Consider the following 13958-nt stretch of genomic DNA (forward strand, 5'->3'; position numbering starts at 1 on the left):
ACATACTTCTTATTTATCCTTTATTTAATTTTATGCTTAATGATTTGTAGATATATTTGTATTTACCAAAGCTATAAAAGAATGTCACAGTATCATCTTAAAACATTACAATGTCTCATCATTTAGGATGCTTTAATGCTTATACTTCATGCATCAGGAAAATAATTCTGCGAGTGTTCTTCATTTGTGCCAAATAGAGCTGCCTTTATATCCAGATGCTCTTAAATACATTGTGCCTCAGAAATTTGTGGTCTGTTTCTTGCACATTGAGGAAATAGCAGTTTTATGGTTCATCTAGTTTTATTTTAATTCCTTTGTAGACCTGAAACATTTTATAATGCTATTCCTACAAAAAAAAAAGTATTATGCTTAGAATACAACTGTCTTTAAGAGTTACTCTTTGGAACTTAACATTTGATTTAGTGACAGCTGCACATTGATGTGGTCTTCGAATGTGAGGTACTTTCTCTGAAGTGTCCTTAATAATCCTGCTGGCTTCTTCGTGTTCAGGGTGAATTTCTTGCACAGCCAACTAAAGGCAGAGTATGAAGGGCTGCATTCACACACTAAAGAGCTGAAAACTGCCTTGAACAACTCTCAGCTGGAGCTGAATCGTTGGCAGGCTCGCTATGATGAGCTGAAGGAACAGCACCAGTCCATGGATATTTCTCTGACCAAGCTGGATAACCACTGTGAGGTGGGTAGCTGTAGGTGGGTGTACTGCTGGGTTCCTGTTAGAGTGCTAGCATTCATGGTGTGAAGCTTTTGGCCCATGACACACAGAAGGTCAAGCAATGTGGTCATAATAACAGCCCTGTATATTTCCATATCCTAGTTTGCTATGCTATCATGTTAGCTTGATTACAATGCACTTTCAGGGAAGCCAGACGCAAAGGAGAGATTAATCTGTCTTGTTCAATAGCTGCTGTCCCGTCTAAAGGGAAATCTGGAAGAAGAGAACCATCATCTCCTGAGTCAGATTCAGATGCTGAACCAGCAGAATCAGATGTTACTGGAGCAGAACATGGAGAACAAGGAGCAGTATCATGAAGAACAGAAACAGTACATGTAAGAAACTAGAGATTGGAATTGTGAAATGTGAAAAGTCATCAAGACAGACACAGAATACAAATCATCTATCAGGAGTAGAAGGACAGGCAGGGGAGTGATAGGTCTGCTTGATACCTGCTAGAAAAAGGGGGTTCAGGAGGAGATCTGTGTAATGGGGGAAAGCTACAAAATTTCTTTGCATTGCCTTACGGTAAAGGGATGGTGGGGAGACACCTGGGCAAGCACAGCTCTTTTCAAATAATATAGGTGAACCCATGTGGAAAACATAGTTACAGAAGATGGAATGCTAAACTCAGTGGTTGCAGCAAAAATTTAGACTTATGAGAGTAATTTTATTTTTAGATTCGTGAAGAACAGCAAATATTCATACTCCTAGTTTTTGTCATTTGTATTAGAAGAAATACTTGCTTTGATGTTGTTTTTAAGGGTGCAGGTGTCAGCATACATTGCTGCATCTCCCATGCACAAGGTAACATGCGTAAGTGAGATACCCTGTTTAAACATTCTGCATCTACAAAGAATCTTGTTTTCACTGCAGTGAATTTCTCTTACAGATATGAAAGAAGGAAGAAAAGTGTTCGTAATCCCAAGAATTTTAGTCTAGCACCTTAGGATGATGTGGGAGTTACTGATTGAGTTTTATTTCAGTACTGGATTATATGACTAAAACTTTAGAAGTAGTTTGAAATTTGTTCAAATGTACTCTTGGTATATTTATCCAGCTGTCTTACAGGTCTGTGATGGAGGTACATTAGACCTACTATTTGAATGAAAACATTTGGTAACATTGACTGTGCGGGATAATGCGTAAAAATATAGTAAGATTTACGTGGCACAGCTGAAAGTGCTTTGACACTGCTCGCAGGAGACCAAAGTAGCCTTAAAAAGACCACACATTATTTGTTTCTCTAGTTACAACAGAGTAAGCAGAACAGGAATAGAATATCCAGTTATGTAGACAAGAAGTTCGAACTATGCAAGGATCTTGACCCTTGAGTAATATTCAGTGATCTGTGAATAAGACTTGAACAATCAGCAAATCAATTTTCAGAAAAGCAGTATAAGATTCATCTTAACACCCACCAAACAAACTCTGCCTGAGTTATTAGTGAGTAATTTAGCACCATTCTGCTGTTGTTCTTTCACCTTTTGTGCTTATTGGACAAAAATCATCCATCAGCAAGTTTGGTAGGCTTTTGGCTTTTGCATTTGCCCTCTCTAAACAGACAGTGAGTGAGCTCAGTAGGATTCTAAAGGTTATGTGGTAGGAAGATATTTCAGTCTCTTTCCTCTCTTGGTGGCTTTTGGTCCTCAGTGTTTTGATTATGCTTAATTTCATACAGATGGTCAGAATGTGCTTTTCCCTCTCACAGTGATAAATTGAATGCCTTAAGGAGACACAAGGAAAAACTTGAAGAGAAGATAATGGATCAGTACAAGTTTTATGATCCTACTCCGAAAAAGTAAGTCCCATGTGCATTTAGTTCTGCTGCTGTTGTACATATTTCTGAGGGTGAGGCTCTCTATAACTGGGGATAACAGAAATTTCATCTGAAAGAAGGACCGTGTCATCTCCATTTCTCTCTTCACTCGCTCCACAAGCCATTCCCTGAAGCAGCAGGTTGTGTTACAGCAGGTTGTGTTAATAGAGAGCACAGTACCTCACATGGGACCCCCTGTTTTGATACTGGAATCTGAAACAGTATTAATTGAAAAAGAGCCGCATTGCCCTGATGAAGTCATCATCTTGTCCCTAGCCAGCCCCAATATTAATAGGGAGCCCTCCCCCGGCTAAAGCAGCATTAGGAGCTCCAGAGTTGCTGTTTCAGAGGGGGTAAGCAGCCCATCGGAGAGAAAGGACTTAAAATTATATTAAAAAAAAAAAACAAAGAGCTAAGCCAGTTCCACAACACATAGTTCTGACTGCCTGAGCAAAGAGAGGGATTCATCTTTAGAGCAGTTTTCATTTCTTCTCAGTCTGTTCTGTAGTAGAGCTTTTCACACTCTTAAAATGTCTTCTGTGGGTCCATATGTGTAGTTTAGATTTCTAGCAGAGGGAATGGTTGTCTTTCTCACATTCCTCATGCTGAAGAAATATTTCTGTAAAATAAGTTTGACGTTGGGAGAGAAATAGATCTCAGGCTCTGTGAAATTCTTGCTGCATCTTTCCAACCAATTCATGACAGTCAACAAACAAGAATGTAGGATGGCTTGATGGATCTAGCACAGCTGTACGCTTGCTTGGGAGTGTTTCTTGTGGTGTTTGATGAATCCCATTCACAAAACCTGCTTTATCAGGAAAAACCACTGGATTGGAGCCAGAGCCTTAGTCAAACTAATCAAGCCAAAGAAGGAGACTACAAGGGAGCGGTTGAAACCAGCAGCAGAAAGCTCTCCATGGCATTCTGAACCCCCAGAGATGATAAAGTCTCCATCTGCCTCCCAAAAATTGAAACATCAGCAAGAGACTCAGGATAATACCTCTCAAGGGTCAAACTCTATGGAAGAGAGAGAGAACCCTGGGGATTCTTCAAACAAAGGTAAGGAACAGTATTGTTTGGAAAAGATTTCAGAAATACTTTTAAAAGATTTAGTATACAGGATATGTTAATACTCCACATTCTGTTTTATGTTCCTTTTTTTAGTAAACTAAACGTTTTACTAAGCAAAAAACCCCTTAACTTAAAAAGCTGAGTGAACTAAAAGGTGTGGTGGTGTTCTGGTTTTAGTTTGGTTTGTTCCTTTTATCTACTACTTCTCCCTTCAGCTTTTGTGTATAGTTTCTTGGGTTTTTTTGTTACATGTTACTGAATAAGAGGGTGGAAATACTTCATTTGCTGGGGTTTTGCAACAAAGCAATTTAAAGTTGGACCATGTAATATGATTCATGAGCAACTGTTCTTCAGATGAGTAATAGCTGGGTTTACAGCCACCGCCAGGAGATGGCGCACGTGCAAAAGAAATAATCTAGAAAATGCTAATTTTTTGTAATCTAATTATTTTGGAGGACAATACTGTGTTCTGACTTAAAATCAAATTCAGAAATTCTTAATGTAAAATGATGAAATTGGTTTTTTGAACTGTAAGGCGAAGGTGAGGAAGATGGAATGATTGGTTTTTCTGTTCAGTTAGTTCATACAGTAACAGGTGTTCCTGGTTATGGGAAATTTAAAAGAATTCCTCAAAATAAATACTCTGTGGTCTTTATTAAAGGTAATCTATATCCCAAGCTTTGCTTATGCTGTTGAGATCACTTCTTTCAGCTTTGATGTATAGATTATTGTCCTCCAGGAATACTTTTCAAGAAGCAGTTTAAATTAATCTTAAATAATAATTCCTGTCTTCCCACTGGGGAGTGTGGGAAACAGAAGGGGAGCAGCTCAGAGGGTAGAACTGTTGGTATAAACTACTGCAAGTGTCTGGCTGCAGTTTTATCTTTGATTGGGTTTCATAGTTCCCTTTCTTCATTCTAATTCTTCGAGGTTGTTGATTCACTTAAAATAAAAATGCATGTCTTAGATCATCCATGTGACTCCAGATGTTGTGTTTAACGTGCATCCAAACTTCAACTTGGGAATTTGGCTTGTTTTTCCATGGAACGAGGCCCTTGTGGAGTGCCGGAGATAACAGAAAGTCTCTGGGCCCTCATTGTTTTTGGTGTTACATGAAGCATGCTTATGTTGAGAGGATGAGCATCAGTAGTAAAGCCTAGAAGACATCTAGGACATTTGAGTATACTATCACCAAGTAACGTGCACACCTATTTGGTTTTATTTGAATAAGTGAAAACATTTTGGGTGATCTAACAGTAATTTCTGTTGGACTTGTTTATATTTTACGTATATGCGTTAATGTATGTGTTAATCTGAGTCAAATTAACTACACGTTAATCAGTCCTCCAATATATGTTAGTAATTAAGCTTTACTTGTTTTATTGGTTGTGTAGTCTTTAATCTGTGTTAAGACACTTGTAAGTTTTATTTACAAGGGTTTTTTTACTTTTTTCTTCTTCTTCTTTTTGGGATACCTGGGTGATAACAATTTAGCTGCTCAGCGCAAAAAGATTCACTTTTTGAGAAGCAAAAGCAAGGATAAAGAAAAGTCTCCTAAGTCTCCACCGAATCATCAGTCTCTCTCTAATCGGCTCCGGTTCTGGTCGTCTTCCGACATGCCATCCTCTCCTAATGAGCCTCTTTCTTTCCCGGAATTGGGAGATTTCTAACACCTTTTCTTTAACATTTATCTTCGTTTATTTCTGAAAAATATTTTAAACAAACAAACTCCCATGTGCCTTTAAAGAACACACACCTCGATAGAAACACTCAGCATGCCCTTGCAATACTCTAAATACAAGCACAAATTAGCGAACACGGACTTAAGTTTTCCTGTAGAAGATGAATCACTGTTGCACACTGTGGATCATTTCTTCAATGCAGCACATTTTTAGGGGACCTCTTGGCATACAGTTTGCGTATGTATATTGGCTGTGGTGCATGTTATAAGTGAGTGAAGTTGCTATACGCTTCGCTATTTTCTTGCAGTCACATACTTGCATCGTGTCCGGTTAAAGCGTTGAACTGATTTGCTGTCGCTGCGCTTTCTGCAGTGTTGTAGCCCTACTAAAATACAAATTAATATATAAGCAGTCTCAAACCCTGAAGATTTTTCCAATATTCTGTGCCACTCAATGCTAAAATGGCATTTATTTTAACATCTTTGTCTGCTTTTAAATAGTCTCACTTCGAACACAGAGTGGAAGCTACTGGGAAAATCATTCTCCTCAAAGCGTCTTGATGTTTGCGTTCAAACGTGCTGTTTAGCAAGGTTTCACACTTCTAGCTATGAAAATTCATCTTGAATTGAGCTAAAGTTTCAGTTTCTGCTGCTTCAGTTTTGACAGATATTTTTGGAAGAAGAAAATAGATATGTTCTCTTAAGATTGGGAATAACCGTCATCATGGATCGATGGATCCATGAATTCTTCCAGCTTGGTAGTCACAACCTGGTGCCTTCTGAAATGAGTGTGTGGGTCCAGTCACCGCTCTGTGTTAGGGAAACTCAGGCAATACGCTATGGGGAGCTCAGTGGAGAGGCCAAGAGATCTCCTCCCCCTTCTCACTCAGAGAAGTGGTCCCTCTGTGGCACAACCAGGGGCACTGGCACAACAGCCTGTCGCTGCCCATTTTGGGATTTGCAGAGAAGGTTTGTTTCCAGGGAAGTTAACAATTCAGTCTTCCAATCTGTGGAAGGCATTATGTGCATCAACAAAGTCAATTAGAAATACAGATTTGCATGCCAAGCTTTAGCCAGTAATTGCCCTTACAGGCATGCCATGAACTTCAGTTCCAAGAGCAAGTGCCAGCCCTCTGCTGTGGAGCCCACGCAGACTGTGGGAGAAAATGCTGTTGCTGCAGTCAGCTTCCAGGACTCATACAAGATGACAGTAACTTGGACCATTTCTCTAATACAGCTTTGCTGCTGCTCTGCCTTGAACTAACTGTGTGTCCGTTGTCTCTGCAAGTTGTTTATTTTGACCACTGCTCTCTGCTGGGTTTTCAGCATGTTGTTACTATTTGTTAAGAGCTCCATAGAGATATACAGAAAACTAGACTCTTGCATCTCATTAAAGGTGTTTCCTATAATAAATTCTTAACATTTTGTTCTATTTTGTGTGCCTTAAAGCATTAGGTTCACATTACAAGAAATAAATTAACCTACCTAATCATTAGGAAAGATGTCTTCAGCTTTCTGAATCTAAATAATGTTCTAGCGTGTAGTTTTTGTTGTTCTCATGCCAAGATCCCAGGAGTTCCACTTAAAAATCATTGCACAAGACCACCATAAGAGCAGCAGTTTTAACCTTGTAGAGACTGAGCTCTTACCCCACAGCAACAATCTAAACCTGAAAGCAATTCGCTTAGTGTGTGGATCATGCTAGATAATTTCCAAATCAGCATTATTTCTCTTTGAGTAAGAGCGTGACTCCTGTCACTCTTCCCTTAATCTATTTTATTACTGAAGTAAGTGCTTATAAAATGTACCTGCAAGGAATAATGTTATGGGAATTTCACACCTCACTTTTTCTCTTCTGCATTCATGTCTTTACTCCTTTTCTTCCTCCTTTCATGGTAATTGTTGCATGTATAATATCAAGCCTCCCACTGGCACTAAGCAGCCCTTGTCACTCCCACACTTTACAGAGAGCACACACGACTGAAAAACTGGTGGCAGAATTTTCCTATCCAATACTGAACTGTTTATGGAAAAGCTTGCAAAACTAGCGCCTCTGTCGTGCAGTTTCTTTGTGCCTGCTTGTCATGTTTGTATGGGCAGATAAATACAAATCCCCTAATGCTATTTTTTAACTGACTCGTATTTATTTACCTCTCTCCCCCTCAGTGCTAATAGACCTAAAGCAAAAGAGGAATTCCCATCACGGAGGCAGCAATGACAATGTTGAAATCTCGGCAGGCTCTGCGGCAAAACACTGCTGTGTGGAGCTGGGTCCCAGGACTTACTCGACCTCAGCTATTCATCTGCACACTTCCACCCCCATCCCCAGGCTCCAGAGCCGACCAAAAGGTGTGTCTCCGGTGCATTTGATACACCAGCTGTTGGGACAGTCTGGCTGCTTCGTAGTTCCTGCTTGGGTGAAACATGGCTTCTTCCTGCACTCAAGTACAGAACCAGAGCACTAGTATTTTCACTCCTACTTTATCTGCTTAATGGTTTAACTGATCAGATACAGGGTTTCCTCACCCTGTTAGTGTCATAAACTTGACAGACCACATTTGGATGTCAGTTCGCCCATGGTTCCCAGCCCAGTGGGTCATAGCAGTGATGAGATGACAGCTGCTCTTCCTATATGGGGTCTATAAAAGCCTCTTGATCACCTCAGTCTTCTGCACCGCTAGAATGCGTTGGAGACTGACCTGAAGTGTTAACCTTCCTGTGTTTAATATTGCCTTCCACGTTTTGTGTTCTTTTCAGGCTATAACTCAGAAGATAATCTATGTGAACAGTCCCCTGAGGTAGAGTTTGCAAGCACCAGACAGCACGGTAAGCTCGTAGCGTAGTCAAATGCCCTAAGCCTCTACAGTAAGACTTGTTTCATTGCATCCATGTGAACTGTCCTGGAGCATTTTAGTTAAATTAACGTGGTAGAATGAGATGTAGTAATGCAACACCATTTTGGGAATGTGGGTGTAAGTACTTCTGGTTTTCTACTGAGAAGCTTTTAATGGACGTTTTCCCAAAATAAATTTTCAAAACCAATGCTGACATTGAGACAAGTTGCCTTGCCCTAACAACAGACCATTTGATGCATGTCCTACAGTTTTGCAGATGATTTTTCTGGACAATGTTTAGTTCCCTCTCTAAGGGAGGGAATCAGCAATAAAAAAAATGCGGGGTGGGGGGTGTGGATGCTCGGTGAAAACACTGGTGCAGCAGCAGCACTGCCTGCTTAGAGGTTTGTGGAAGATTTAGTTTGCAGGCTGATTACCAGCTCCTTCCAAAGAAACGAAATGAGAAAGAGACAGCAACTTATTGTTGAACTTCTTAAGTATTTAGATTACTTTGTTTACAGTTGCTGTAAAAGCAAAGCCAAGAACATACTTCTCTGTGCAAAAAATAAGTGAGAAAAATAAGATGGATCCTGAGCCACTTGACTTGAAAAATGAAAATGGCTTCTGCTGGGTCCAGACTTCGGCATCCTGTGTTTATTACGTTCTCAGTGTTTTCAAACTGACTTAGTTGCACACATCCTATTTTTAGAAGGCAGACTGTAGCCAAGTCTTAGAGAATCAGAGGAACTTAAGATCTGTTTGTTCAATGCTTGTTTTGTGTTTTTCAGTGTCCAGGCCAAACAGTTTAGAGAGCAGTAGAAACGTTTCCAGCAGTAGTTCACCTCTCAATTTGAAAGGTAAAGTTTTTACAGTACGGTTCTGACAAACAGGTAGTCAAATTCCATGAAACTGTGTGCAAAATGCCATTTTCCTTCCGATTTAATTTGAAGACTGTTGTTTTGAAATTGTAACGATTATGCAATCTGGAATTGCAATTGCTGTCTTTGGAATCAAAACTGCTGGCAAGAAGTATTTTTCTGAGATTGATTCTGGCAAGGGGTGGCTTTTAAGGCAGGCAGTCTAGTTTTGCTTCTGTCTGTCGTCATGTCGTGGGAAGTATCAGGCCACTCTTAGACTTATTCTACAACAGGTCTCTGCTGTTCTTACTGCGCACACAGCTTGTGTGTGGAATCAGTGCGATCTGGAAACTGGCTTTTGCTGAAATTGTGCATCCTTGAAGAATGCCAGGAGACCTGGCACTGTGGAAGATCCACTTTCTGCTTTCCCACTGCCAGGTTTTGACTCTCAGATCACACACAGCCAAGACTGGGAGGTCTTCTAGTGGCACAGAGGTGGTAAAGAGGCCCCCTCACTGTCTGTGTTATTCCTCCTCTTTGGAGAAGTAGTTGTGCTTGTTTAAGACAGGGGCTCAAAGTATGTATGCGAAGACATTTACTAGGTCTGATTTTTCAAAGTTCTCACTGCCTTGAGTCCTGTGGGAGAAGAAAGTAAGGTCAAAAATGTCACCTCATTCCTACCTTAGTGAGAAATGTACTGAAATAAGGGAAGAACAGTGTCTTTAATGATATTTATGCTTCTCCTCAGGTTCCTTAGATCATATCCATGGTAGAACCGAGAGTCTCAGCAGTGAAGATAGGGTGCCAAGCAGAGATGCACCAGCCTTACTCCGAGATGCCTATCCCTTTCACTCTGCTTCTGCCTTCCTAAGCTCAAGCAGCAGGCGTGAGTCCTCCTCCCAGAGGAATGAATTGATCTCTTATGATACGCCTCAGAAGTGTATTCCATCCCAGTCTTACGCAGGCAGGCAGCGATCTGCCTCACCAGGCAGTGAGATGGTAACTTTGGAAGAGTTCTTGGAAGAGAGCAACAAGCTGTCCCCACCAAGTGTAAGTAATTGGAGATGGATGCCCATCTCAGATGTCAAAAAACTGGTCAAAGCTGATTCAGGAGAATGAAGGCACAGGGAAACAAGGAAAGGCAAGAAGATCCTTGTTCATATGTGTGGAACTTGCAGAGAACTGTGGAATCTTGCAAAATGAATGAAACAGTTCCAGCAACTGAGGCAAGATTAACTTTCACATAGCACTCTGCTAACTTATTTTGGTCTCAGCTATGGCAAGTCAGACAGTTCACTGGAAGTACTGTATGTGTCTGACTGCTGGGGCTCTTTAACATCAAACACTTGTGGTCAAGGTTTCGTATTATATCGTCAGTTCTCAGCTCTAGGTATTTTTATCTGTGAACGGATAGGTTTTCTGTGTAATTTTCAGCTGCTGAATCTGTAATTAGAAATGAAACCTAACAGTAGTTTTCAATTGAAGTGCAAAATATGCAGCTGTTAAAACCACTTCCTAATCTGAAAATACCATCAGTGCGTTTGAGAGAGAGTACTTATCTTGCCGAAGGAATTTCTCGATGCCTTCACCATGCTGTGTGTTTGTGTGCTGACGGTCACTGTGCTGTTGGTTCAGTGACTGCAAGGATATGTTGCACGCTGAAGTGCTTTGTCAGAAATTAAATGTTTGTTTCCTTGGTGGTATTTGTCTTTTACTGCTCAGACATGCGGTACAGTAGTGAGGCGGTGTGGTGTCGAGCATGTTAATATCTTAGGAACAATTCATTGGTAGTGGAAGTGAGCATATGTTTATTACATGAATGCCTTAGTAACGGTATTGAAATCAACAGAGCTGTACCATTTCATGGCATCAGTAAATTCTGGTCCTTGAATTTTCAGAGCAATATTTAAACATGCTTTCTATTCCTTTGTTATCTTAAATACAATCCTTAGCTTTTAGAGATGTTTAAAATGTGTCACTTCAATTTTTTTTGTCTGTAACTATCTGACCATGTCTCCATTTTCATTCTTTCTGTCATCCTTGTTCCTTTTCAGCGTCGTCGCAGTTTAAATGGGAGTGAAATGATTTCATTGCACCAATTTCTGTTAGAAGCTGATGCACTGTATCCCTCTTGCTACTCCCTATGTCCTTCCCTCCATCGGGAACCTTCACAGTCAGTTGAATCGGTCCTCAGCCATTCGTGTCCTGACAGCGTGAGGCACAGAACAGGCAGGGGAAATAGGAGGTCTACTTCACTGCATATCCCCAGGGTATCCGTTGTTCTTGCTATGAAGGCAACAGCTCCCAACTTACACAGCTTTTGCTAGCATATTATTACCTATAGAAGCATACTGTAACTCTTTGCTGTTATTTTAAAGGCTGCCAGATCACTTGCATTAATTGCTCAGAAATTATTTCCAGTTCTTGTTCAAAAACATGCGTGTTTTCGGAGGACTAGTCATTCTGTAATGTTAATGTGGGTAACAGCAGTTTAAAATGAAGTTAAAAATAACCCTAATGCTTTAACATGTAGTTGAGCATAGAGATCTTCCTGCAGCACTATTACCCTTGACAGTGTTTGCTTCTAGCAAATGAGTTTTTTGACTGGAAGAAATTTTTGAAACACTGAAATGAATATGTTAAGCTTTAACATAACTGTAGAGAAGAGTAAAGAAACAAATTCCAGGAGCTTGTTTCAGTGTATTTTCATGAAGATAGCATGTCCCTTAACTACGCTGAGCATGCTTCATACTAATAGTCCAATGGCACCTGATCAAACGTCACCATTTTTCTGTTGCATGGACCATCCCCATGAAATATTCATTGTATGTTTTCCTTTACTGCCAGGTTAATTGTCTGACTTGAAATTTGCAAGTTAGTTGTGGGCAAGCAATCGTATCTCCTTTTTTTTTTTTTTAATGATTGTGGTACATTTCATTATATTGTACACGCAGCTTTTAACATGTGTGGTATGTTGACTGGGAGAGGGGAGGGGAATCGATGGAGAAGCAATGGAACTTTCTTGTAATGCTAGCACATCTCCCCGGGGTGTTTTCTCCTGCTGTATCCCTGAAGTTACCGTAGAGTGTTATCCAGATGAACTCTTACTCTGAACGATGACAGACCATCCTTGATATCTGCTGATACCCATGACTGTTACCATTAATATGATGTTGATGTTGCAGTAACAGTGGCTGATGTGAAAGGAAGCAGATGAGCTGCTGCTCAGGTTGCAAGTGAAATGAAACTTTTCCAATTTGTGACAATTAATCTGGCAAACAAGGCTGTCGTGATCTAATCATGATGAGCATGTTACTCTTTGGTTTGGATTTATACCCGTTCTAAACATTTATATCTTCTGTTCCCCACTTTAAATATAAAATCTAAGGCTGTGTTTGGGTTGATTTAAGTGGGAAGCAAGATTATCTGAACACAAAGCTCTGCATGATTCTTTATATAAAAAATGCAGTCATTAATGTTGCATGTGCCTATTTTCTCACACCAGGACACCTCCAGTAACAGAGATGACTTGCTCAGCGATTATTTTAGGAAAGCAAATGAGCCTCCAGCTACTGGGAACCTGCTGGTTCAGCCATCCAGAAAGGAGGGTGCTAAGACGCCCATGAGTCTTGCTGCTCCAACTCTAAAGATGACCATCACCGACGAAGAAGGAAAAATGGCTAAGCCTGGAAATTACATGAAGCCAAACCTCAGACAAGTCGAACCCGAGCCCCTGGCAAACTCCCAGGGGTCCCTTAAGCTTCCTCACACGCCACAGCACCAGCCTGCCAGTGGGATGCGGCAGATGGCACAGCCTCAGCAGCCTGGAACCGCGAGCAGGAGGAGTACGTCACTGAGCAGGGCATTTAGCTTAGCCTCTGCGGACCTCCTCAGAGCCACCGGCCCAGAGACGTACAGGCAGGAGAGCCCTCAGAAGTCCGTAGCACACCTACGTGGGGGCAAGAATGCCATCAGTCAGCCTGCTAGGGCTTCTATGCCAACGAGCTCCCAGGCAACCTTAAGGGAGAGGCCACAGTCTGCAAAGGCAGCAGGTTCTTTGCAAGGTGTCGATTCCCGCTGCCGGCAGCTTGACACGAGACGCCTTTCCCTGGCCCCACCAAAAGATGAGAGGCCGCTCTCTTTCCATCAGGTCTCTGTCTCACCCACTGCATCCACCAGCAATCTGAATGTGCAACAAGAGTGTGTGAACCCTGGGCAGCACTACTCACCCGCATCGCACATTCCCTCTAGAGTCAAACCTAAGCCAGCCCCTCGTACAGGGGAGGTGGCCACAGTGGCCCCTGCCATAGCTGTTTCCAACAGCACTGAGGGAAATGCATCCCTAGGACAAGGTGATGCCCTACTCACCAAGTGCCAGGGTAGGCTGCCAGAAGGCAGCACTGGGGCTGTGGAGGAGCACATGAGAGGAAGCAGCTCAAACAGCACTCCCGGGTCTCCAGACCCCCAGGGGGATCAGCAGACGGTTTGGTATGAGTATGGGTGTGTGTAACCCACAGATGCAGCTAGTAGTATGTGTCTGGTATTGCTGACGTCCGCATAATGTTTGTCTAGACGCTGGGCCAGGTCTTAAAAGGCATCACCTGCGTACACTGCTCTGAGTATTCTCCGGGGACTGTTTTCTGGTCGGACAAAGTATGATTAAGAAAAACAAGGAGCAAAAACCCAGCCCTTCTTTTGACACTGTTGTGCCTAAAACAAAGTGGAAGCCTGACTAATCTCACAGCAGGCCTGGCACCTTATTCTCACAGGTGCTGAGCACTCCCTGATCCAGGAAAAGCTTAGCAGGGTCCTCTGTCACTGCTGCACCCCTTCTGCCTGCATTAAAGAAGAGTTTCACAGGTCGTGTGTCTGTGCTGAACCCAGCCACACCACTGATAAATAACCATACCGAAAAGGTCATGTAAAAACCACACTTCTCCCCCCACAGACAGAACCAGGTAAT

At 41.7% G+C, this 13958-nt stretch overlaps 1 protein-coding gene across 1 annotated transcript in view; it reads left to right on the top strand.

Moving 5' to 3' along the window:
* The window catches only part of CCDC88C (coiled-coil domain containing 88C), a gene marked incomplete at its 5' end in the record, with an annotated part of 28521 nt that extends 15016 nt beyond the window's left edge, over window positions 1-13505 (top strand). The window contains 9 exon segments of the mRNA XM_010150562.1: window positions 511-697; window positions 923-1068; window positions 2445-2534; window positions 3370-3611; window positions 7471-7653; window positions 8062-8130; window positions 8927-8995; window positions 9744-10045; window positions 12501-13505. Coding sequence (XP_010148864.1) covers window positions 511-697; window positions 923-1068; window positions 2445-2534; window positions 3370-3611; window positions 7471-7653; window positions 8062-8130; window positions 8927-8995; window positions 9744-10045; window positions 12501-13505 — 2293 coding nt within the window.
* Between the last annotated feature and the right edge of the window lie 453 nt (window positions 13506-13958).

Source organism: Eurypyga helias, unplaced genomic scaffold, assembly GCF_000690775.1.
Source record: "Eurypyga helias isolate BGI_N326 unplaced genomic scaffold, ASM69077v1 scaffold12994, whole genome shotgun sequence".
NCBI lineage: Eukaryota > Metazoa > Chordata > Aves > Eurypygiformes > Eurypygidae > Eurypyga > Eurypyga helias.